The 27396-nt window shown below is 40.5% G+C and overlaps 1 protein-coding gene across 1 annotated transcript; it reads right to left on the reverse strand.

Annotated features, from left to right (window-relative positions):
- On the reverse strand, positions 1 to 27396 carry LOC149865662 (hyaluronidase Ccc Hy-1-like). The gene is made up of 4 exons (XM_090042168.1): positions 27344 to 27396; positions 12558 to 13515; positions 2662 to 2751; positions 1 to 979 (listed from the first exon to the last, which is right to left on the reverse strand). Exons 2-4 carry the CDS (start codon positions 13476 to 13478, stop codon positions 578 to 580), a joined length of 1413 nt encoding a protein of 470 aa, XP_089898294.1. The 5' UTR covers positions 13479 to 13515; positions 27344 to 27396; the 3' UTR covers positions 1 to 577.

Below are 27396 nucleotides of genomic sequence, written 5' to 3' on the forward strand. Positions count from 1 at the left end.
TTATTAGAAAAATTTGAATTGATCAATGGAAGTTACAGACAGTAACATTCAAGTAAAATAGTAACTGCTAAATCAACAGGACAAATAATCACAGAAAATTTTAATCTTTACTGTACTAACATGTCAGCCCAAACCGCCTGAGAAAATCTGCTGGTCACACACTTAAAAATACATTTATAATACTATGCACAATTCCCTGAACCATTCAGACCCCATCTGTAAAAGCTGCTATACAAGCCATGATATCCAATTTGTCCATCCTCTAAAATTAATAGTTATTGTATTCTTCTTTTCTGCTCCTATAGGGCCATATCCTAAAGTCCAGACCCAACTTTTCTCAATACAGTAGTTGGATCAGTGGGAGTTTTAACTGGAAAAACTAGGGGCCGCACTAGTTGTCCAATTAGGAGAGAGCTGTAGTAGAAACCTGCTTAACATGTGGTGCAGTCTCACTGGGATTTGAATGAAACAGAAGGAAGATGACATAGCAACAGTCTGGATAGCATCTCCCATCTGAGGAAAGGGAAGAGACCTCAGTTACACTATTTCTTGCTTTCTTGTCTTGTTTCAGGAAATATTAGAGTGCAATGAAAAGCACAAAAATCTGCATAGCTCCAAGTAAGAGGAAGTTAGCTACTTGAGCTAAATGGCCAAGTAACTTTTGATTGGGTAGTTCACAAAATATCCCAGTCCAGCCTTGGTAACACTGGCACATGAATCTCTGCTTCATGGCTTCTATGTCTTGAGGTCCAGGTTTACCAGTGACTACAAATCTTGGACCTTTTTCAGAATAGTGGATTCTGATCTTAAAACTGTTGGGTGACAAGTGTAGATAAGCAGAAGATTCACTGTTCTTACGGATACATCTTCCATTTTTCTTGCACAGAACTTTACTGCAGAGTTTGGCAGCTGAGGTCACATTAATAACATAGTGTCCTAAGGGACCATCTATGTATCTTTTCACAGTTGAACAGCTCTCCTGCAGGAAATCAAAAGCCATGTTACTCAATAGCTAGCTCAATTACATCCAAATTTCATTATTTTAGTAGATTATTAACATGAAAGCAAGAGGTTGGCATCCATTATAATCTTCGTTTGTTTGTTTTGTGTACCTGGTAACCACAGGCTAAATTTGCTATTAAAAAAACCAAAACAACAAGAAAAACCCCAAAAGCAAACATAAAGGTTGCTGTAAAGGAACAATTTAAAATTAAAGGGAGTTTAAAAACATATACTGACTCACTTTAGTATTGGCAATTTAGTACCAGCAGTTCCCATGCTGATTGCCATAACCCATGCAAATTAATAACATATTGAAAAGTTCAGTAATTCATGGTGAAGTTGCAGACACCAGATAAAGTAGCTTTTGAGTGCATTCTCATACTATGAATCAGGTCCCAAACTCATTCAGGGCACCAGCAGCCTCCAATGAGTTAGTGGCAGAACTCCCATTGATTTACTCCAATAAAAGTAGCATAAGATTCTGTGGGAATTGCTGTTTCCTACATTTCTAAAGCCTCTTAAGAGCCAATGAGATTGTCCTCTGCCTCAGAGCGAGGAGTGCTGGCTGAGCAGATGCCTACATAGACAGATAGGATATCCTCCTGTCACCCTCTGTAATTCCAGAAGGGAAGAGCCATAAAACTATTTCAGAATAGTCCCAAGGCCTTGGGAAAAGAACCAGGACTTTTCTTGTATAGTAGTAGGTAGCCATCAATTCTTCTGGATCATATTGTATGGAAGAGGTCCCCCAGGCTTCAAGACGTATGCCTAGACAGAAACATGGAGAAGCGGAGGCTTCCCAGACCTTCCATCCTCCCTTTAGACCAGAGATTCCCAATCCCTGGTGCCGGTCTGCAGGAGGGTAGGCTGCCAGTCCGAAGTGACCACGGACCAGTAAACCATGGACTGGCAAACTGCCGACTGGAACTGACCGGCATACTGCGGGCTGGCAGCCAACCCTTTTATAAGTATAAAAAAGGGTTGGCTGCCAGCCCGCAGTATGCTGGTCACTTCCAGTCCAAGGTCACTTCTGGTCCACAGTTTGCTGGTCTGCGATCTAAAACGTTTGGAAACCGCTGCTTTAGATCATTGAGACAGAATCCAAAGGCCAAAAACTGAATCCAGACATTTGGTGCCTCAATGCCTGTAATTATGTGTGCATCCATTGTCACTGTATTCAACCTGTGGCTTTGCCACAAAATTGAAGACAGTACTGTATCTATGACCTGTGAAAAGTCTGATTCACCTCTGCCAAAAGAAACACACTTTTGGCTTGTGACTAGACTGACAAAAATATTATGCAAACAGAACGTTGTAAAATGGATGACATAACATTTTGAAAGACTGACAAGCAGCTGTATCTTTCTTTTAACTTTGTATTAGTGTTATGTGTTACTATACGCAACATCAGCATTTGATTCTTGAAAGTGATCTCTGGACTGAAGTACAGGAAAGAGACTTCTCTGGATAAATACAATATGGCATTAACAAGCCCTGAAAGGAATTGCAAGCAGTCACCTCCAGCCAATACTCAGGGTGGGCCTTGAGGGTAAGAGGTAAAAAATGATAGAACTGGGGATGGGCAGGGTAAAGATCCTGAGGATTTTGTCAAGGACAGAGCGTTTCACTACTGAACACTAGTAAACCAAACCCACTTACCTTTGAGCTGGCATATTGCATGCTTCCCCAAAGAACAACCCCTGCTGCTCCCAAAGCAGCACTTTCACCAATAGTGTTCACCAGGTCAATCTGAAAAATGGAAAAAGGAAAAAAAAATGGACCTTGAAAAAGAATCAAAACCCAAGGACACAAATAAGCAAAGGACATGCTAGCACCTCAGCACTGCTTTTTCAGAGGAAATGTTGAATCCTACCGTAAAGTGTTCATACTCAAAAAGCCCCATGGTAAACTCTTTACTTAGACTGTAAGTTGCTTGAGGAAAGGAATTACTTCCTCTGCTTTGTTTGTACAGTACCAAACATAATATGGTTCTGCTCCATAACAAAGGATCATAGTTGTTACTTTAATACAAATAACAGATCATAGTAAAAATAGGCAGAGACTCCCTGAAGTGTTTTGGACAATCCATTCCAAAAGTATGTCACAAGTTCTAGGAAGAGAAGCCAGTTTAACTATCTAAAGAGCAATCCTGTCTGTATGCACAACTAAATGTACTTTGCAATAGATGTTAATGTATATTTACAAGTTCCTTCAACAGCCCATAAGTGGCTGTGACAATGTTAAGCAGAAATGCTTTGGATAATTATTGTACATGACTGTTACTTTTTGCACAAGTGATTTGACCAGAACAGGCACTGATCATCTGCAACTCTCAGACCTTGTCTGCAAACCCAAGTTGTGCCACTTTAATTGTACCAATTCAATTAAAGAGGTATAGCACCCAGCGGTGTGGACACAGCAGCACAAATAAGACTGCTTCCTGTCAGAATGAAAGTCTTGCATTGAATCTGGCATTGACAGAAAAAGTGGTGATCTAAGACTAGACAAGTGCCAAGGCCTGAAAAAAGGGGAAAACAGAGGGGAGTAAAACAGAAACAAAACAAAAACTTTTTTTTTTCTCTTTCTTTAAAAAAAAAAAAGAAAGGGAGGAAGAAAGGCAATAACAGCAGCAACTTTTCAGAAGCAGACCTTCCAGGCATCTGCAGAATGCACAAGCACTATGCCTGGAGCTAAGCCAGTTAAGAACTGAACCATAAGCCAAGGAATAGTTGGGCTATGGCTCACTATAGAGTACTGCTAAGGCAAAAAAAAATCTCTGAGCTTGAGTGCTTGAAGTGCAGGCAGAGCCACAGTGGATCTTCTGTAACAGCAGGAAAAGAGTCTGGGGAGCCATTATCAAGACAGAAAATAAAATAAAATAAAAAAAGATTTGCTCGGGTGAACCAGAGCCTCCAGTAAATTCCTACCCTTAGCAGAAGCAGGGAAGGTAGGAATAAATTAACAGAATCAGCCACAGCAGATAGCATTCTTCTTTCCCTAAAAACCTAGCAGATGCCTTAAATGAGTCAGTTGGGAAAGTTGGTTCCCCTGCTCACTATCCTCTGAGGCTAGACACTGGCTGTTGTATTTCTTTTCGCAAGAACCTACAACTATGTCATAAAAAATAAGTACATTTCACAGGATCGCTGATTCTCTGTGGTAGACAAAAGGTGATGCCTATGGTTATTATTATGAAAAGTATTTATTATTAAAATATTATCAAGGCAATCTAAATGTACATGGTTTACAAAGTATACTGTGAGGAATTCCTATGTCTGAAGTGTTAATTGTCCAAGAGACAGATCAATATTTCAGGGAAGTGAGCTGAATTACTGGAGCAGAATATGAGGACAAACAAGTGGTGGCTGCAACCTTTAACTAAAGGTCAGAAAAAATAATATTTGAAACCTTTAAGCTATATTAAAGGATAGGTTTGCCTGCTGGTTTTCTGCATAGTACTCACAGTATTCTGAGGTATAATTGGGCTCACCTGCAGTTCCTAGCACTGCTGATCACCCAAGCAGTTCTTGAGAGAAGGTCATTACACCTAAAAGCATATAGTTCACTGATTTCTTTAAAAAAAAATAGGGTAGAGTATGCTGCCCATGTTACTTTCAAGTCAGGAAATGGCAATTTTTTTCCCCTGCTGGATTTATTTTAGCAGTAAATGTGTTTGAATTAAAGATCAAAGCTGAGTGAATTTATAATATACCTGAAACTTTTGGTAATGAGCGATCTATAGGCCTTTTCATGTGTGAAGAACTGTATAAAGATTATAACAATGCGAAGTCTGGACTGTGTCTCTCAACATGAGCTACAGGATGGTAGAGTAAATTAGCACTCCACACAACTCAGACTTCATTGACAAGTAGGGGATCTCGTTTCACTCTGACAAAACAAAGATGAATCTACACCAAACACATATGAATGAAAAATAGTCAGAAAGGACTTCTAAGTAAGTCTGGTGTAGCAGCACGGCACTGGATAGTGAGTCCTGTTTCATTTCTTGTCATAGACTTCCTGGGTAACCTTGAGGCAATGACTTAGGACACGTCTACACTGTGACAGCTTTGTAAGCTAGGAAATCCCTGAGCTCCCCTACTCGTCTGCTCCCCGACAGGCTCCATATCAGAGGTATAACTTAAAATGTGGGTGGGGCAGGGTGGGCAGAGAAGGAGAAGGAACGAAGCGAGTGCTTACCTCCTTATCACCGTGAGGGCAGTAGCTTCTGCATGGCATGGGTTCCTGCTGCCTCAGTGCAAGGTACTGACCATGGATCGCTGCTGTGGCAGTGCAGGCTCCCTGGAGACTATAATTCTGGTCCCCCATTCTCCCCATTCACCCATTAGTATGGTACTAATACTTCATACACAGAACTGCCAGCCACAGAGAGAGTACCCCTGAGTTGCCTCACTGGTATATTTCTGGGTCTGGGGCACACCAAGAGAGTGGCTACACAGAACATGACTGGAAATGTCTGGCAGAAGTAACTATACCTTTAGATCCACCTCCCCAAAGGATTTATGCAGAACTGAGGCACCCAGGTCCAAGAGTGTGATCCTCCAGATCCTCTAACTAACTGTATATAGATGTAGTCTGTAGACACGCAAGTTTTAAATTTCTAATACAGTTAGAGCTCTGCTCCTGTGCATGCCCAGAGGTATCTCAGTATCAAGCAGCTTGATACCATGTAGGATGTCTACACTGCACTTCCAGTGCTGCTGAGCTGGCCCCACTTACGTGCACCAAACCCAGAAACGCAGCCGTGAAGCTGCTCTCAGGATGCCCCAACAACTACTTTCAAGTACCCCAGGAACAAAGGTCTCCTGAGCAGCTGTGAGGGTAGTTCAGGGTGGGCAGAGAAGGAAGACAAGGGAAGCAAGTACTTACCTCCTCATACAGAAGCTGCTGCCCTTGTGGTGATGGCATGAGCTACCATTGCCTCCATGTGAAGTACTGACCCACTTGCCTTTTATTCAGTAACCAGAAGCATAACTTGGCAAGGGGAAAGAAAGGCACCAGCCTCAGGTGACAAATTAAGGGAGGCTCTGGAATGATGCCCCGTGCCCCAGAGTCTGTTTCATCTGGAGCAGCCCTGCACATCCGAGCCATAGGAGCCGAGCTGGAGCAGCCCTGTGGCACCCAGCTAGAGGAGCCAGGTGCAGGGAGATGGTAGAGGCAGCAAGGGTCTTTAAGTCCCTGGAGCAGGTAAGACAAGACTTTTCTAGCTTAGTTTCTAGAGCCAGGTGATGCAGGGCTGCTGCTTCTGCTGTGTCCTGGCACCCAGCTCCTCCAGACATGGAAAAGGAGCACTTACTCTCTCACCTTCTGAAGTTTTGCTGAGGACAATAAGAGGTCGTTATATAATTATAGTAATAAAAGCTTTGGGGCAGGTCTTTCCCCTTCCCAGGTGAGGGTCCTAAGTGCCAGGCCACAGAGTCATGCTCATTAGCTTATCCTCTCTCTTTGGCCCAAGGGAAAGGTTTAGGACTTGGAATAAAAAGTGAAAGGTGGTACTTATGGAATGGGGCATACCGCCAGTATGTCACACGCACACCATAATGGTGGCATCGATGCGTGAGGCACCAAGATGGCGAGCCTCGCCCTTCTTCCCCGCAACCATCACAAAAGAGTAAAACAAACGCTGCCATACTATTACTTTCGTTATCAGAGTGCCACCAACATAGGTGAGGTCAGCTAGTTTGCAACGCCAAATAAGGCTGGGACACAGAACCCTGAGAGGTGAGAGGTGAAAACAGCCAGCTCACCATTGAGCGCGTCACCTGAGTGATATAAGGGAGCGCACAGCCTCACCCAAGCGAGGTCGTTCATCACCCGCTTCCATTATCACAAGGGACGCTAGCCTGATCACCTAGCTTCCACCTCCCGTTCACGATTAGCAACCACCGAACACTGCTTCATTGCTGGCCTCGACATGATTAGCAGCCTACTTCTCTGCATCTCGTTTCTCTCCACAATGTTCACTGTGAGTAAATAAACCTCTACCTTCAACTACTCTCCGCCTCCATGACTATCACCTCACCTCCAGTCTCTTCAGGCGACGTGAGCTGGACTCGTGTTAACCGTCCCATAGAGAGCTAACCGGCCCTTCTAACCCCTCCGTTCCAGTCCCTTGCGCTGCAATCGGACATCAGCATGACACGGTACATCCTTATTCTCAGCTAGTGGCTGGTTTAGGTTGCTCTCTGCTTAGCATACTAGCTCTTGTGCATCCCATTCTGGGTCACTAAAATCTCCTCATGCACAGTATATGGGAGCTTAGGCACCCAGCACAGGGCTATGAATCCCACTCCAATGAGAAAACTTAGGTGCTGTAATACCTGAGTCCCTTTGTGAATCCAGGCCTTAGTCTTTCTGTTCCTTACATCATTTTACTTCCTTACCTCCTAGGGATGTCTGACAATAAAAGATTATCATAGAAAATTGTGGTTAGAAGGGACCTCAGAAGGTCATCTAGTCCAACCCCTTGCTCAAAGTAGGACCACCCCAACTAGATAATCCCAGCCAAGGCTCTGTCTACCTGGGTCTTAAAAACCTCCAAGGATAACCTGTCTGGGTAGCCTGTTCCAGTGCTACACTACCCTCCTAATGAGAAAGCTTCTCCTAATATCTAACCTAAACTTCCCTTGCTGACACCCAAGACCATTGCTCCTTGATATGTCATCTGCCACCATTGAGAAGAGTGTAACTCCTTTCTCTTTGTAACCACCTTTCAAGGTACTTGAAGGCTGTTATTAAATGCCCCCTCAATCTTCTCTGCTCTAGACTAAATTAGCCCAGTTCCCTCAGCCTCTCCTCAGAAATCACGTGCCCTCACCCCCCTAACTATTTTTGTTGCCCACTGGACTCTCTCTAATTTGTCCACATCCTTTCTGTAGTTAGGGGGGGGCGGGGAGCAAAACTGGACACAGTACTCCAGATGTGGCCTCAACAGTGTCAAATAGAGGAGAATGATCTGCTGGCCAAACCCGTATCAATGCAGCCCAGTCTACCATTAGCCTTCTTTGTAACAAGGACAAACTGTTGGCTCACATTCAGTTTATTGGCTACTGTAATCCTCAGCTCCTTTTCTGAAGAGCTGCTGCTTAGCCAGTTGGCCACAGTACATGGGATTGTTCTGTCCTAAGTGCAGGACTTTGCAAGTGTCCTTATTGAACTTCATGAGATTCCTTTTGTTTCAGTGCTCCAATCTGTCAAGATATCTCTGAATTCTAGCCCTACCCTCCGGTGTATCTACTGCTCCCCACACCTTGGTGTCCTATGCAAACTTGCTGAGGCTGCACTTCATCCCATCTTCCAAATCACTGATGAGAAGCTTGGAAGATTGGGAGATGCCCAGATACAAAGGCTATGCCAGTAGATAAATAAGCAGATGGGATATTTGCCTACCCCAATCCCTACAAGAGCTATGTAAAATAAAGAGACAATGTTAAAAATAAACACTCCATTTTGTAATGGTTTTTGATTTTGTCTTATCTTCCAGCTACTCAGGGGAACCTCTGTGACTCAACTGATGTTAAATGCTCCCCAGTGTCAGGGAATCTCCACTCCCCTGGTTTCTTCCTTTCACTTCTCATGTTCAAGACACTTTTCCAACCTTGGAATAAAGTGGTGCTTCAGATTCTTGTGTACTGGACTATGCCCATGGAGGGGAGGTATGGAGAATCCATACCTCTCCTACCTATATTCCTTCTGCCCCCTCATCAGCTGTGAAATGTTCTTGTATATTAAATAATGGAAGGGAGATTTTTAATCTTTTGGAAACATCAGTGTGAAAGGAAATGGACTGCAATTAAGAGAAGTCACATTCTGCAAAACAAACGTTTGTGAATCAAATTCCAAGAAGTCATTCTTTTCCATCCTGGTTATATCTCATCTTGTTCTGCATTTGGGACCATTTGTACCAGCTTGGCTCTGCTCAAGGGCAATGGTCTTTGCACAAATACATGCTTTAGCATGAGAACAAGGAAAAGAGCAGTTGTTATTCATTAGTCTCATTTGTTATTTGTCATTCTGCTTTATTAATAATCTCAGTCATCTAGGCAGGGAGCAGGGATGTTAGCATACAACTTAAATGACTGATCACATCTCATTAGTAATGAACAGTTTAGGTGGGCAGTTTCTAAATAACCCATAAATGAACTAGGTTCAGTTTGCAAGTGATTTGCAAAGAAAATGCAAGCAAGAGTTCTCAGCTACCTTATTTTGCAATGAATCCAGTTCTAAAGGCAATCAGTGCACTTTGAGTCATGGAGTATGGGCAACACAGCTGCAACGACATTTTGAACCTGAGCCTTCTGACTTGATGAAGGGCTGCTGAAGGTTCAGTTCTCTCTCAGGACAACATCTCCCTTCCCCACAGTTTTTGTTTCACTGTTTCTTTCTCAGTGAGTGACCTCTGCTGTATCTATGGTATTGTACAGATTAAGGCAGACATACAGGGTGCATCCCCACTAGCACATACATGAGGTTTGTGGCTCCTCAATACAGTTTGAAGCACTGCAAACCACACACAGTGCATTGCTGCACTGCTAAATTTGACAAAGGGAGATCCCACTAAAAAAAAGCCACTAAAAAAAGTGGTGTGGTGCATGTGGCAGCAGCATGCACTGCTGGAAACCAGAGCCTGGCCAGTCAGGGCCATGCTCTGGCTACTGGCCAGGCTCCAAGCAGCCGGATTACCACTGCTGATGCCCCAGAAGGCCCCAAAGATCCCAGGTAAGGCTTCTGGGGCCAGCACAGGTGCTGGCCCTACCCCACCTGGAACAATTTGCCTCACATCAACCCCACATTTGTTCCACTGCTATTTTTGCCATGGCAACCACATGCCCCTCTGTATGGGGATGCGCCCACAATGTCATATTGTGTCAGACAGCAAATGCAAGCTGTATTTTTATAGGGCTAAATTGTCTTAACAAGGACTTTTATTAGTAGATGTTTTGGATGGGGAATCCAGGAAAAAGATGACAAAGTTGAGATGGAAATACAAAGCGCCCGAGCGAGGGACTAACAATCGAGGGGTGGGGGAGAGGAGTGGAACACGACTAGGTTACATACCATACAATGTTAGCCAACTAAGCCCGGGGGTGGGGGGCTGTGAAATACTACATGGGAACCCTGAGCTGCTGAATAAGGATTTGGCAACTCAGGGTTCCCATGCAGTAAAGTCCTTGTAACTCCCACGTGCAGTCTGGCAGATTAGGACTATAGGGAGAAAATTCAGGCGCTACCACTCCCCCCTTGAAACAAGTGGAAAGGAGCGGGCAAGCAGATGGCTGGAAAGTAAAAGTAGCTGCTGCTCAGATAAGATGCTTAAGTTCACATAGAGAGGCAGTGTGCTCCACAAAAAGAGAGAGTGCTTCCCAGGGAAAAGGGTATCTGCAGAGGTAACTTATCTGTGGCTAATGACAGATGTTATATTGAAGGCACCACAGGATCTGATGCACAATCCCAACAATCGCACCTCCTGCTGTGGCACACATGTTTCTTGCCAGGTCAAGGGCTCCAGTGCATTCTCCTAGCTGGGACACCCAATCAGTTAATCATATCTTAAGTATAACAACTGTCAGAGGCCTGAAAAACACAATTCACTGTTTGGTCTGCTACCAGAGCAGTGCTGATAGTGAAGTTACTGAAATGCCTATAGTTCTTCTGTTGTGAATGGACCTGACATATATCTGCTGAAAGTTTTAAAGAGATCTCTAAAGCATCCAGGTATAAAAAGATACATACACTAATTGGCTGAAATGTAGACCTGAAGGTAAAGAGGGTAACATAGAAGAAAATATTATTTTAAATAATGACTACTGTATGACTATTATGAAGCTTGGAAGCTAGTTCAGGTTAAAAATGAGATTTAGATAGCTTTAAATGTTCAAGGTGTGCATAAAGTACACTAAAGTGGCAAACTATATTGCAGGGTTTTAGGCAATGCCAATGATATTTCCATATTAAGACAGGGGTTTGCATACATTTACAAAGAGCCTGTCACTTATAACCACCATAACTATTTATACCTGTTGTTTTCAGTAATATTCACCAACTATGTGTGCATTTTGAATTCTCAAGTGAAGCATCTTTAAATGGAATCCTGACTCCACTGAAATCAATGGCAAAATATATCATTCCTTTGAGTCCCAGTTTTTGAAGATATTGAGGATTTGCAGTTCCCTTTAAAGTGAGTCCTCACCACCTGAAAATCAAAGAGACTTGGGTTGCAAAGACAAAAAACCTGGGGCCTCAAATTAATGAATGCTTCTGAAACTGTGGCTTTGATCAGTTTCTGACTTAAAATCCTCTGAGACTGCAGGGATATGCTTGAGTCCAGCCAAGATTTCCTACTAACAGATCTAAACATGCGTGGTTAGCCAGGAGCAGCCTGAAGCCTATGGGACTGACTATGCACAGGCCTTGATGACAGCTTAGAGGTGAAGAATACAACACTGACTGATCACCACTATCCCAGCCCCCTGACCATGTTGTAATTTATTTTTTGACTGCAAGAGTCTTGGAGTCTTTTTGTGCAGCACTTCGTGGTACACTGCTGCCATCCATGATCCAGGAGGGTGGCAAAGAATCCACATCCATAAAGACTGTGGCAGGAGGGGATATATTTGCATGAGCTTCCTGCCTGCTACTAGATCCCCACCAAACCTTTCTACACTCAGGCTAGAACAGGTGTCTAAGACAGCAAACAGTCATGGATTACGTGTTCCTTGCCACTTGCATAGACTGAGTCAAGGCCATGGATCATACTTTCCATGATATTATCAGAAGCCATTGGTATTTGTGTATATATCTGTGCTGCTTATGTTGTAACCTCCCTATATATTGCTTTTTTTTAAATATTTCCATTCATTATTACTGGGTGAAGAGGCATTATATGACACAACAATTTAATTTCAGTAAAGTAAAACTTCAAAACAAGTAAAAAAAACAAAACCCACGTACTAGATCATAATAATTACAAAAAGCCAGACAGCCAAGAGATGCTTGCTACCTCCAAAGGTGTCTGCCATCCTATTCTGTACAGTGGGAGTTTCCTCATGTAGGAGCTAGAAATCCCAGACAATGCTTAGTCGAGACCAATTTATTTGACTAGCTTACTTCTGTGCTAAGTGAATTTCCATGTGAGGAAGATAAATAAGCCCTGAGATTTGTTTTTCATGAAAGTTTATCTTCCTATTGTACTAATTAGTTTCAAACTTCACAAAGATTTGTCAACTCCATTTCACAGCTGTACTGAAAAATTAAAATATCTGAATGAATTACTTCCCTGAGGAAACAATTTCTCTCTACTTTCTTCTAAATTACCCTCATCAAAAATATGTCATTATTCTACAGAAACAGACACAAAGAGCATGGACTCATTATTGGAAGCTACAGTGCTTTGTATCATACTGCAGTACTTTTCTTTAAAAGTGCTGTTCTAGATATCAAACACAATTGCAGCTGTAACTATGAAGAGAAATTTGAGAAAGTAGCTTTTCCAAGGAACTGCCTAGCTATTTAGATTTTTCTATCTATCTGCTTACCTCTGTCAACACATAGAAAGTATAGGCATAAAATGGTCTGGAGTAAACAAAAACAGGCAATATGTAGTCTTTTCTAGCAATTGAGGCAATACGGATTGCTTCCTTAACCCGATAGTGAACAAATTTCAGAGCATTTGGACTTGACTTCAATATATAATCCAGGTAAATGGAAGGATAGAGAGCAGTACTTTCTTTCCATAACCAAATCAGGAGATCATTGCGGGCAGATTCAATGTCTGGGCATTTTCCTGTGTATGCTTGTGGATGTTCCTTGTAATCATAATTGTAGCAGTCTGGGTAAAGATAGTAGCCCCAGAGACCATTTGGTCTCATATGTTCAGCCAGAAGAATAGTGTTGTTCATAAAACTCTTGCCAGCATTCTCAAATTCCTCCTTAGCAACTTTCCTAAGTTTGTCCTCTGACCACTGAGGATGGTGCCTCCTAACTAGTTCGAGAGACTTATTTCTATAAATGGTTTTATTACCCCAATTCCTATCCCATTGGGGTCTCCAGTTTTCCCAGTCAATGACTGCAAGGCCTTGGAATTTCTTCATGGGTATGGAATAGTCAATGTCAGACTTAGCTTTGTTAAGGTGTTTTATAAGGCTTTCATTTTGTGGCACCCCTCCATTGACAGGATATCCATTGTCAGAGTAAAAGGGGTAATGCCCCAGATGAGTGTGATAAAAGATTGTCACATTGGATCCACTCAAAGTCTCATTAGTGTTTGAAGCAATGTCAAAAACGCTGAGGTCTAAGTCCACCTTGTACCGGAGCCTGCACTGTTCTGTAGGTGCATTCCAAACAACAATGAAAGGCTTATGGAGTAACAGTGGGGCTTTTGCTTGCTTGACCAGTTGACCATTGGTCATAATAAACAGCATTGTAATTGCTATCCATTTAATCCACAAATTGCACATAGTAGGTTGTTTTCACAGAGAATGATATGATGGTTTCCTTGAAAACAAAAACAAGTAGAGACAATTTTGTTAAAAAGCAATAGCCACACCAGGGGCAAACAGCATGCAAAGAGATGGCTTTGATTTAGGGCTTCTTTTTTTTAGCTTCATATTCATGATATAAGAAAGGAGAAAATTAAAACAAAAGCAAAATACCCCCCAAACAAGTGGGTTGAAATGCTGCCTGAAACAGCCTTGCTATTCTGTTTTATGCTTTGAGAAATCTTACTTGTAGACCACTTAGGGCTCTCCAACTTATGGCCCATGGGCTGTATGTAGCCACAAGAGGTTAATTTGTGGCCTCTGAGCACCCACTACTTTGGCTGCAGCAGCAAAAACTCCAGGCTCCCCTGGCATTCACTCCCTGCCCCCATATCTGGGATGGCACTGGGTATAGGGCCTAGGGCTGGGGCAGGGGGCTCCATCACCCCCTTCACCTGCCCTCCCCCTTCCCCACCCAGCTGACAGGAGCAGTCAGGATGTAGGGCTGGGAAGCAGAGGCTTTGCTGCCTCAGCTCTGTAACAGCCCAGGAACAGAGGCAGGGATGACTGGAGCAAACAAGCACAGGCTGAGGCTAGCCCATCTGCCCAGCAAGAATCCACAAAGGATCCTAGGATGCTGAAGGACAGCAACCTAAGTTGAGTCGGGAGAAGATCTGGTGCAGAATTGTGATCAACCAGTCTAACCTATACTGATTAAATCTGATACTACATCCATCCAGGTCTATCTTAGACTGGGTTGCACCATTTTAAACTGGTCTGCATGCTCTGAGTTTCTGTCACAGGGTTATACTGGTTTCCAGTCTTTTATACTGGTTTATGTGTAATGTTTGTATCTAGCCTGTGTTTAAACCAAACAGACATCATGTTTAATCTGGGCCTGAAGACTGTTGTTTACTCATATGCAATTAAGTCAAATTAGCTGCTATTGTCCCAGGACAAAGTGTTCTGATACTTCACAGGTACTTACTGTGGGCTAATGGACTTGTATATTTATAGGATCCCAAGAGAAATCTGACATCTGTTTTTAGCTGACATTCCTTGCCTTCTATTATTTTTCTTCATTCCATCCCCTTGGCCTTCTGTGACCCAGAAAGCTTCCAGTCTCCTTCCCATCCCCTGTCCTTTTCCCAGTCCCCTCCCCCCCAGCAGTTTTTCTTTCTTGTTTAATAAGAGGAAAGGGAAAGCCAACACATAAGGTCAACTCTAAGCTGCCCAATTTACTGTCCACCACAGGCTGAAGGAAGCAAGGCTGCTTCTAAATGCTTATGTTCACTGCACTTTTAGCTCAAGAGATAACTTGCGCTACAACTTGGGAGTATATAGATGAAATGAGGGGCATGTGTGCATGACACTTTAAAGCAGGTTAAATGCTTTTGCACTGTTTTAATGGTGTTGGTGTTTGCACACGTCGGTGATGTATTGCGCATTAATTCCAGTCACTGTAGCACATTTGGTGTCGTAATGCACCTTAGATAACTTCGGGGCACAATAAACTATAACAGTTTAGTCTGCTGCCCTACAGCCATGCAGCCAAGCATCGGGCTCCGTGCAGCTCAGGGTCTATGCAGGCAGCCCATGCAGGCAGCCTGGCAGCAGCCTGGAAAGGTAGGCTCCACCCAAGGAAAAAAAAAGGGGGGGGCAAGCCTAATCCTTTTTTTTCCCCCCTAGAGCCTCCCTGCCTGCATGAGCTGCACAGGGACCCGATCCTCCCCTCCGCAGCTGCAGTGCCTCCCGAGATCGCCTAAGCTAGGTGCCTGAGGGCAGGTGCAGCCTGGGGGGGCTGCCACTGCCGCGGAGCAAAGCACCAACTCCCCCCTCCCCACAGCCCAGGGATCGCTCCACCCACTGGCAGTTTGCCCTCCCCTCCCTGTTGCCAGAGAGGCAAGTACAACATAGGTGTACATGACACAGGGGTTTACTTTGCCCTAATTTGAAGCAGTGTTTTTAAAAACCCACTGCTTCAATTTAGGGTGAAGTAAACCCTTGTTTTGTCTATACACAGCCCTTGACAATAACTTGAATGTTACCCCTATCTTAAATCTTGTCCAGAATCTTTATCTTGACTTTCCTTATCCATTAAACTGTAATCAGCTGGACCATCAGTGTATGTTTACCATATAAACCAGAGGTATCACTGCAACTCATGCAAACATGATCTAGTTGGGGGTGGTCCTGCTTTGAGCAGGGGTTGGACTAGATGACCTTCTAAGGTCCCACTCAGCCCTAGTTTTCTATGATCCTATAACACCCAACAGAACTTTAAAATAGCTAGCTTGAATACTAACAGAAATGTAGCTGCGTGGCCAAGGCTATGGCTGAAACCCATGCAATTGCTGATAAATTGCTACCAGTACCTATACTAGGTAATTTAAAAGCTAGCTCAGCTTTGTCTGCATAAGCAGTATAGGCAGATCCTTGGATGAAGACTGAAGCTCAGGTGCTGCTGACATTTAAAATTAGTAATGTATTGGTTTTTTTGTATTGGTGCTGGAGTGCCCCACAGTTTGTAACAGCTTGTTACAACTCCAGCAACTGGAGTGCTCCACAGTTTGTATCCCAGTATCTGAACAACCATTTTTCCATTTCCTATAGCAGTGATAAACCAAACAAATGAAAACCAACAAGGGAAAAAGAAAAAAATGATTACTGAATTTCCTATCCTTGCACACAGAGAGAACCAGGAAAAAGTCATGGTTACCAGACCCCACACAGTGCAAAATTTGAGTCTCCTAGTGCAGATGCAGTGATATCAATAAAGAGCTGATTCATACCAAGATAGTTATTACTGTATGGGAAAGGGATAAGCTATAAAAGCATGAAGTACCCTTGTATTAGTATAAATGTATCCACAAGAGGGTTTGCATTGGTAAAGCTATATCAGTATAAAAATCACATCCACAGATGAGATTTTTATACTAGAAGAACAACTTTCAAGCTCAGGTGTGGTCTCATAAAACTGCATCTCACCTCTCAGTTTTCATCTGACTCTTCACCTGTAGTGAATTGTCAGAATCGTACACAAGCAAAGCTGTATTGGTCAAAGGTAAGATAAGGCATGGTGCTTTTCCTCTTACAGTTTTTTTTTCTCAGAGGAAGCAGTTTCCTGAAAAAATCTATGCTGACAAAGTACAGTTTTATTCATACAAGATGCACACACACTAGGAGCATTTTGTCAGTGTAGCATACCAGCATACCTACAAAGCATTACTACTGGCCATAACTCTGAACTGTTTTGAAGCAGGGGTAGTACTGGTGTTGTTTTTCTGCATGGTGTCTACAAATGGGATCCTGATCCAACAGTCTTTAAACACCACCACAAAGGACGGAGTAACAGTGCTTACGGTTCAGAACTTGATATGGTTGTAACTTTCTTCTTACTTCGAGATAGAAAAAGGTTTTACTTGCACAGAAACATTCAGAAAAGCAATTATCTCTTTCTTCAGGATGGTCTCATCTGTTCTCAGTCAGCATAGATTGCATACCTTTGAGTTTAATTATGCATATCGTGATGACAGTCATTGTTCATTCAGTGTCGCTCAGCATAAGTCTCTAAAGAGTAATACCTGTTTATGAACAGGATAAGGATTCCTAAAACATTTTATGTGGTGCTAGAAGGACCAGTCTTGATATATAGACCTAAAGTAAGTTTGTTTCATTTTGGTTTTTGCAAATTGTATTTTTATGGAATATATTTTTACTTCCATACAATCTTAAGACCAGGTGAACCAGAAACACAGAAAAAGTTCTTCCTTGATATTGATAAACTGGAGAAAAATTACTGTTTCACAAATGCACAAAATAGTCTCCTAAACACAAACAAAATGTCTTTTATTACTGTCTCCACTACACGTTATCTGGACTATGAGTTTGCTGGTCTCACACGTGAAAATTAATTGGACTACTTTAATTGCTATCTCTATAATGAGCATGGGTATTAACGATTCCATTTTGCAGCTCATTATCAACCTTGATTCAGTTTCTCCTGTTTTTTCATTCAGTGACACAGTCATGGTTAATTTAACTTTCAAAGGACGCACATATTTCTCAAAACAGAACCTGTTTTCAAATGTTTTCTGCTCTATATTCTAAAAACAAAAGCTGCTCTTTGTAAAGACAGCAGTTAGTGTCCAGGTCCAAAAAGCCTTGAAATTAATGAGAATCTTTTGGATTCAGTAGGTTTTTGCCTCAAAACAAAAATGTATATACAGTTTTCTCTTTATGTTGGTAATGAAATTTATAATGGTGAGGTTTCTGGATGATTAGTATCCATAGTTCTTTTGTAATCACTGATAAAAGTTCCTACTTGTCAATCAAAGTTCGTCTCACTGTGCAAGTTTTCTTCACCGTCTGAGTAAAAAGGAGCAAATAAATGTTTGCTTTTCTTAAGCATATTCTGCTAATTTTAAATGACGTTTACTTCCATTGTGCCTGAATATAGCATTTCCAAACAGTTGATATTAGCTGAAATAGAGGAAAAAGCAGGTTGGACTTCTACATCAAAAATAACATCTTAGAAAATGTAAACCCCTAAAATATCTTGAGCTTCCCCTTTAAACACTAATAAAATGTATTTTAGTACACTGCTAATATACTCATCTACCTTGACCTCTTCCAGCTGATCGACTCTGGTCTGCTCCTCTCTCTTTTCGTTATTGATTATCCCAAGTTCTTTGTATTCTAGTACATCTCATTAGAGCAGCTACTTCACATACTAATTTATGTGTTGGCCATTTAATAGCCTTCTGATATAATCTGTCATGTTATATTCCACTGTCTCCTTATTGACTTTCTGAAAAACCATAATCCATAAGTGTAACATTAATGCATTTCTGGTTTTTTATCTCATTATATTTGTTTTTAATTGTCCTTAAACTTCAAGTTTTTGCGTCTCCCTAAAAGGTCACGTTTATGAACATATTTTCTCTTGCCATTTATTTTCAAGAGATGGAAGAATTTGTTTCACTTACATATTTTGATCCCTTGTGGTCTTTTGTGCCAAAAGGACAACAACAATAAAAACTTTATCATAAAGCCATCCAGTGTATATTTTAATTAACGTTCTTTATGCTGAAGGTAAGAATTGGTCTGCTATGATTTTATTACATTATTTCATACCTATCATTCAAGAACCTGCCTTGCTTTAGGAGAGCTCCATTTTTTTCGTCGTAATTTCTCTGAAAATGTGGAGATTGTTTCTTTAAACCTCTAACCATATATCTTTGCAGTGAAATAGAGAGAGAAGTAGCTTTGGGCTTAGTCGAAAGTGGTTTTTAAAGGTTTGTTGTTAGAACACACACATTAGTTATCACAATCTGAAGGCCACTGTAGGGAAGACCATATGTACTTTAAAACAGATTCAAATACCTGAAGTAAAATATTATGGGGATCCTACACCTTAAGGCCTGCTTAACACATATTGCTATCTGGTCTACACTACATTAAACTCTGTTTATTGTGCCTTCAATAATTGTGATTTCAGTCTGCCCAAATGCATCTCCTACTATGGATATATATATAAGTTTTAGCATGTGTCTGACATTGTAATAAGGACTGCCAGAAGAAGGGTCACTTGGCTTGAAATCACTTGGGCTAAATCCAGGATGTAATCGCACATTAGTATAGACATACCTTTACATTAGAATGTGTCAGCACCTCGCATGTAATTCCTAGCTAGGCCTGACCCACCCGTAAAGTTTGTACTTGTTTAACTATCTTAGAAAGGGAGAAGCTTTACTGGAATGTTCTTTACAGTATATTTATAAAAACTCTTCCTGTCAATACAATTATACCAATACAATGGTATCTTATGTCAACATAGGTTATTCCTTTTCTCACACAGGAATAAGTTATATTGGTATAAGCACATTTTTACTGATCCAACTGCATCCATGCTGGAGGACTTATGCTTCTTTAACTTTAACAGTATAGTTAAAGAAGTACAACTTTTATGAATAGATAAGTCTGTGGAAGGAAAATGATTTTCTTTATTCTATTATTATTGCATGGAAATTGCCAATGTTGTTGTGTTATATGCTTTCTTGTATATTTTTATTATTTTGTTTCTCGAAACAAAGAGATTTATGTAACAAATTAGACATTGTTTTAAAATTACTTTAAAAATTATGATCCAACCCATGGTAGATGTCTTTTTTAACAGCCTTTTACGTCATTTTAAATAGTATCATGAATCACACATCAAAGTAACAATAAAACAAGAAATGCTGAGGCAGACCTTTGGCGGTATACATATCTTACTGTAAAACTGTATAATCCAGCAAAGAGTGTCTTCTGGTATTTTTCCTTTGGTCTTACATTATTTTATTGCTTAGGAAAGGATCAACAGTGCTGAAGACTGAAGATTTGACCACAGTTGGTACATTTTTGGCCTGCATCCTCAGCTCCAGTAAATGTTATCCTCAGCTCCAGTAAATATGCTATGCTATTAGCTATATGATTTTTAAATTATTTTTTCAAAGTTATTATTAAACTGTTACATAACATCCTCTCTTTTACCTTTGAAATTTGATTCTTTTCTAAAAGAAGGAAGAAGAGAAAAAGTGTAAATTATGGAAAGGAACTTAAGTTAGTAGTTGCTCAGGCAATCTGTAGGAACCTCTCTGTACAGTTTACTTCTGGTTTCTCTCAAATTCTTAAAATCTGCTATAACCTCCTTTGGAAAACATTACAGATTAGCAATGATTAGGTGGATGTATAGCTTTTAATAACTCATTTCTCTATGGTGGAAGAACTTTTATGCAAAACAAGAAATTCAGAAGTAGTGTTATCATCTGGCATTGGTTACATTAAAAAGAGTTCAGTTATCCATTTTGTCATACACTAATTACTACATTTATAAAACAGGAATTCTTATAGAGTAAAATCATACTGTCAAATATAGGTGTGGGTGTGGATGGGTGTCTACATTTAAAACTTATTTATTCATTACAAAACCTTTTTAGAACATTGAAATATATTTTCTTTTCAGTATTCTTGTGTTACATTTGGAAAGCACACTTTTCTTTGCTGTGTTTCCTTTGAAGTATATAATAAAATGACAGAACTTTAAATGCACATGGGATGGGCACAGCACAAGTACAGAATAGAAGAGAAAAGGCAATCTTCCTTGATTGTTCAGAAACAATGGATGGAATGCTCACTGCACTGAAATCAATGGCAAAACTCTCAGTGAGTTCAGTTTATTATCTCTAATATCCAGGGATCCCATTTCTGTAGCAGCCCAGTGTTAAATGTGTGTGTCACAGGGCACTAAGGTACCTGCTCCTAAAAGACCAGAAACTGCCTTGGAAGAGCCCAAAGAGCCAGACAGTAGCCCAGGTGCACATAGCAACCAGCTAATGAGGAAGTTAGCCTGCACCTGCACCTGGTCAGCTGGCTGGAAGGGGCAGGGCCCTGGGCCCATATAAACCTCAGGATAGGGAATAGGAGGCAGTTCTCTGCTGGTGGCCAAGGGAGAAGGAGCCCTCCTGGAGTAAGTGGAGGGAGGCCTGACTGGGTTCTGCTCCAGGTAATGTAGAGGGACCAAGCGCTCCTTATGTAGTGGAGAGCCCAGGGCTGAGGGGTGCTAAGACATGGGCTGCGGAGAGCCCAGCGAGGACAAGGGGCTGAATCATAATAAGGCCTGGGCATGACAACACCAGTACCATCTGCAAGGCTTGGGGCATGGTAAAGGGGTGGTTGAAGCCATATTTATAGCACATAAGGCTGGGGTGCCCTGAAACACCCATTGTAAAACGGGACCTACAAGGGGTCCAGGAACCCATGGGGTCAGAGAGTCCACCAAACTGTGTCCAAGAGGACTTAAAGGCAGCCTTCCTATTTTCATATCTCTATCAAAGATGTGGCAGGAAAGAACTGAGGGTGCCCGGTGCGCCAAATTGTCATAGTCAAGGGGCCTTAGGAGATCACAGCCATCCTTAGGGACCCTGTCCTGTGACAGTGTGTTATTACTTTTGTTTATATTATGCTTCCAGCAAGAGGATACTGGAACTTTTTGAATGGCAAGCTATTCTGAAGGGCATGAAGTCTAATGTATTAAATACACAGTGAGAGGCTTGCAGCATACAAGGCAGCAGCAACAGCTGGGATGTCACTTGTGGTGACAGCAGCTGCTGTTTTTCTGCTCCCTCCCTGCAAGTTAGCACTAAAGCTAGTGCCCCAGCTGTCTCCCTTATTTATACTTCAGGATGAGATACAGAACTTTTCATGTGTCAATTACTCATTCAAATTTGGCCAAAGGAAATAATGATTGAAAGATATATTACGTGATGGTGAAATTAGCTCTTGGTCTGGGTGTAGTTCCTACTGGCAGATGTCCAGCCTAGAAAATAGTACCACAATAAGCAGAAACTAACACCCTTTTAATCTCAGCAAAAAGCATGGGGACTGAATGGGCATGAAGAGTTCAGGCACACATATACAAAATGTGATTTTTGTTCTCAAAATCATTAAGTAAAAATGAGTAAAAAAGCCGTTTCTTACTCAGTAGATCTCATTGATCCTTGTTCTGTTTGGAGTTATATCTCCCCACTCTAGTGGCAACAATAAGGTTTTACTATTCTATTTTGTATCTATTCTATACTAATTTTGCCTAGCCAGAATTTTAGCTGAGACCAACAGATAGAGGCAGAAAGTGAGACCTGGTTTCAGTTATTTTTTGCACATTGTCAACAGTTATTTGCTGAATTCTAATTACAAAGTCTGAAATGACTTGTGCAAACCCATTGATTACAGATTCAGGTTGTCTCCTCTTTTCCTGCACCTCAGGACATAATTTGGTTTAGAAAATCTTTATTAGATATGGTGGTGTATAAGAAGGAAAGAAAACACCTGAATTTAGGATGCTGGGGAGAGGAAAAGTGAGGATTATGTAAGTCTGGCAGTTAAGGCAAGTATTTTTTTATTTTAAAATGAGCACATTTGGTGTGGAAATTATTTAGGGATCATAAACTTGGACCTTCACATTTGTTTTTTACAGAGATTATTAATAAAAGAATCACCCTTGAAAATGGCCTGCAAACAACTTGCAAAATTGAGTTTGTGACCTTCCTTTATTCTATATATGTTTACAATAAAAGAATAATGTTTTCTTTGTAAATATTGTATATAAATTATACCATCTATTTCTTTAAGGTAATACTAATACAGTATAAGGAAAAGGCTAGTTAGCAATTGTTCATTTTACTTTAAAAAAATGGCAGGTTTTGCCTTTCCTGGCTTTTTTGCAGGAGAAAAAGACACAGAACATGTACATTAGGAATTCTCACAAAAAACAGAGGTATGCAACTTTTAGTAACCATTTGTTCTCTCAGATATTTATTAACAACAGGCATAAACAAAAAACAATCTGACTACACATCCTTTTCTCTTGATTAGCAGACTTCAAGCTAGGGATAGACATTACATATAAACTGGTCAAATCTGTAACACAACAGAAGTTCAGGGCACATAAACCACTTTCAAAATAGCTGAAACTGGTTTAAGATAAACCTGGATAGATGTAGTATCAGACTTAACTGATTTAGGTTAAATTGATTTATTGAACTTCTGTCCCAAAACCCCAACCCCTGATTCTTCCAATGTCAAAATTCTCCAGTCACTCTACTGACTAGGTTTGTGACAAGCTAGGCAAGACTTCCTGTTCTGGTGAGACCGCAGCTAGAGTACTGAGTCCAGTTCTGGGCACCGCACTTTAACAAGGATGTGGACAAGCTTGAGAGAGTCCAAAGAAGAGCCACCCATATGATCAGAGTCTTAAAAGGCAAGCCAAATGAGGAAAGGCTGAGGGATCTGGGACTCTTCCCAGCCTGAGGAAAAGAAGGCCGAGAGGGGACCTGGTAGCAGCTTACCACTACACTAGAGGAGTACATCAAGGCTCAATGAGCAGCCCAGGGCACCTGAGGGGAAAACCAGGAGTAATGGCCACAAACTCCTGGAAGATCAATTCAGGCTCAACATTAAGAAAAACTTCTTCACAGTCAGGGTGCTCAGGATGTGGTATAAGCTCCCTCCAGAGGTGGTGCAGTCACCCACCCTGGAAATCTTCAAGAGGAGACTGGACAGTCACCTGGCTGGGGTCACCTGACCCCCAGGTCTTTCCTGCTTGGTGCAGGGGGCTGGACCCCATGATCTTCTGAGGTCCCTTCCAGTCTTACAATCTATGTTTTCAAGAGGTAAAAAGAGGGCAGAAAAAATAAATAAAACTAAAATTTTCACATTGTTTAGAAATCGCTTTTAAATTTGCTTCTTCCAATCAACACTGGAGCCTAATGGTATAGTGTGAATTGCACTGCACTTAGCCATTTACCACTGTGGAAAAAACAATCAAAATGGCTATAAAATGCGACTATATCCATTTGTTGTACATGGTAAAACACTATGGACTTGGGGGTGAAGGCCCAAAATGTCTCTTTTGTGGCTAAATCATTTTCAGCCTGCTGATTCTTTCCTGGGAGTAAAATAATGTTAAAGCAAATGAAACATACCAAAAGACAAGACATTCTTTGCTGTATTACACAGTTTTACAGTAAGAAATATATGGGATCAAAGGTCTGGCTACACATTGCCTGTTTTGTTTTATTGTTACTTTGATGTGTGATTCATGATGGTATTTAACATTGCATGGAAAAAGCTGTAAAAACAAGAAGAATTAAAAATAAAAGAACCAGATTTGGGGATAGTCTCGTATGGTTATATATGTCAAACCTTTCCAATAAATTCAAAATTTTACTCCTGCCATCATAGATTTCATTGAATTATGACTCAATAGATAGAACTTGCTTATGCTATGTGTTTCCTATATCCTACAATGAATTATGTAGTTAGTTTCTAGTGTCCAGATCTACAATCTTTACTTAGGTTGCCTAGTATCATACTCCACATAGTCATTCATCTCAACAAGGATATCCAAGAAATAAGGTCAAGTTGGCAACAGTTGATAGAATTGAGTCCTACTACATTATAAGACTAACTTAAATATAAATCTGCATTTATTACAGTACTGACAAATTAGTATGGAAATTTTCAGCAGACCCAAGAAACTCATACATTTGTACTAGAGCTGTAAATGTATGTGTGTGAAGTCACAGAGATTTTTAGATATACTTCTAACACCTTGAACAACACACAACAACAGTGGGTAAGGATGTCAGTTTTTGTTACAGCTCGTTTGGCGTCGCTGTCAAACTCTAAATGCCACTTGAACAATGCTAATTTTTATTTCATTAACTTTCCATGGAAAGTGATGCGATTTATACTATTGACCAGAGAGATTACTGCCTTTCTATACTGCCTCCCTGCCAAGCCAAGGACCTTGTCAAGGAATAAGCCCTGCCCACTTGTTCAAATTCCACATACACTGAAGACCAGCAATCAGGCAGCATACCGGGCCTGTGGGAGAGTGGGGATGCAGCAAGTGCCATTATCATATTGCCCTAGGTCTGCCCTCAGGCTCTCTGCAGGGAGAAATTGCTTTTGGGTTTCCACATCCTGGAAGCTCTAGCTGCTGAGTTGACATTTAAGCAAGGAAGTATGGGCATCACTACCTCTACTTCTTCTTCCAACCCTTTTCAAAGGAAATGTTGGCCATAGCTGCATTCTGCCTAAAGACTGGCCAAAGATGAGTGCAGTAAGCATTTTTAGAGTGAAGTTACTGGATCAAGCCCCTCAGGAAAAAGATCAGAAATAATCATTAGATTCTAGTTCCCCATCCAGATAGGAATATTGAAACACTTCTAGATGTTTTTTCCAAAGTGATTCTTTAGACATCTTGGGAATTTAATGTAAACAGCTGAGACTCCTACAAAGTTCAGATGACTCTAGTTTAGGCATCAGCAGAATAGGTGTCTTCAGGACTACAATTCTGAATGTAGAAATCTAAACTCATTACCACCTAAGTCTTTTTAAGATCTGGCCCTAAGGGAAAGAAAAACCAGCATTCATTCATTCAGCCCATTAATTGGGAAAGGTTAGAAATAGTCCATGCTCCATCTCCCCTTTGTTACCAGCTTGAAAAAGTGAAGTTCCTTGGGTGGAAGGAACTGAGCAAACACTAAGAGTTATCATATTTTGTTTTAATTAATGTGTCATTCAGAAAAAAACACTAATCAGAACTTTGACCCAAACCTGGTTGAAAGTAGAAAAATATTCCTACAATCCAAGCTTAATATTATTTCATATCCATTTAAATATTTTGCCAGTAAAGAAGAGCCTTCAGCATCATTATTTTACTTTCTATGTGAGGTGATATTTACTTTTGAAGCTGTCAAAACTTTTTTTTCCATACTTAGTGAGTTTGGAAGTTGTCAAAACTTAGTGAGACAAACTTTTAGACACTGGAGAATATGGAGAATGTTCAGCAGAAGGCTGGTCAAGCTCTCAGTGTAGAAAAGCAGATGTAGATGAAGTATGCTGAGAATGTTTTGTATTGGAATTACTAAATATTCCTTTATACTTATTGTCAAATCATTTTTATCTAAAGATCACAAACATTAATAGGGACTAAAACAATATGTCCTAACATCTGGCATATAATTTGCAACATCTTGTAGAACTGATGAATGAATTGGTATTTCCCAATAAAGAATCTCGGAGCTTAAATTATTGTGATGCATTATAACATTTAGCCATCTTCACTCAATCTGTTAATTATTATTTATTTTCTGGTAGGATAAATGTTTATCAGAAGTGCTTAGAAAACAATGAAAACTAAGTTATATTGACAATATGGAAATTCCTTAAAATCAGGGCTTAGCTTAACCCTAAATAATGCTACACGTTAAACATTTTATTGTAACAAAGGCCAGATTCTGCTCTCAGAGCCATGTAATTCAGAGAAACTCCAGTCAAAGCAATGGTAGGGTGGAAATACTGGAAATCTGGAACTATTCCCCTGAGGCTAATGGAGTTATTCAGCACTAATGATCCTATAAATGTTAGTAAGATCTATCCTTTAATGAGCGAAAATTTCTTAATATTATGATATATCTTAGTCATTTCTTAAGATTTTGGTCTATAATTAAAATAAATCATGTTTACTTTGAAAGGAAAAGTTTATTGCTGCAGAGCATAAATTAAGCAATGCTGAATAAATTTGGAAATAATATATACAAAGTATCTGAAGTGAAGTCAGCTTTAGGTCTCATTTCAGAACTGTACATAGCTTGTTTGACATACTACATACCAATGAAGTATAAAGATGTGAAGTAGTATGGTAATGCAAGACATTAATAAGACTTAAGAACACAGCCAAACAACAATGAATTGTTTCTTGCTGATTTTGAGGAATATGTATTTCAGTTATAATTAGTTTAGGTCATGAAATGCTGTTTCTCTGTAAATTTATCAGCATGTGGTACGCTATTTTCATCCTGAAACAATTACCCTTACCCTGCTGTTGTGTTCCTAATAAAGACAGCATATAGTTCTTACATGGGTCTTAGATATATAAGCAACATACACTTATTTATTCTCCAGGTCTTTGATGTTGACTGTCTTTAAATAATATATTAATCTTGTTTTAAAAGAGTTCTGAAGACAAAACAATACCCTTGTTTCTCAGCTATGAATTATATTTCCAGCTAGGTTTTCAAAACCAACAGTGTAAGCTAATAATTTTTATACATTACAAATAGCATAAAGAATCAAATAGCTACTTGACTAGACAAATAAAGAGAAAATGTAGTCCAGAGGTGAGAGGCTTAAACAGAAAACATTGCAGAAAACATTAGAAACTACTAGAATGTAAACTAAAGATAAAACTTTTTTCTTTAATGTTTATTACTTGAGTAAATAATATAGGTACTTACCAACAAACAGAAGAAAACTTTAGCAGAGTAAGTTACAATAGCTTCTGTGTTTG

Source organism: Crocodylus siamensis, chromosome 4, assembly GCF_052110815.1.
Source record: "Crocodylus siamensis isolate JL-2025a chromosome 4, ASM5211081v1, whole genome shotgun sequence".
Taxonomy (NCBI): Eukaryota; Metazoa; Chordata; order Crocodylia; family Crocodylidae; genus Crocodylus; species Crocodylus siamensis.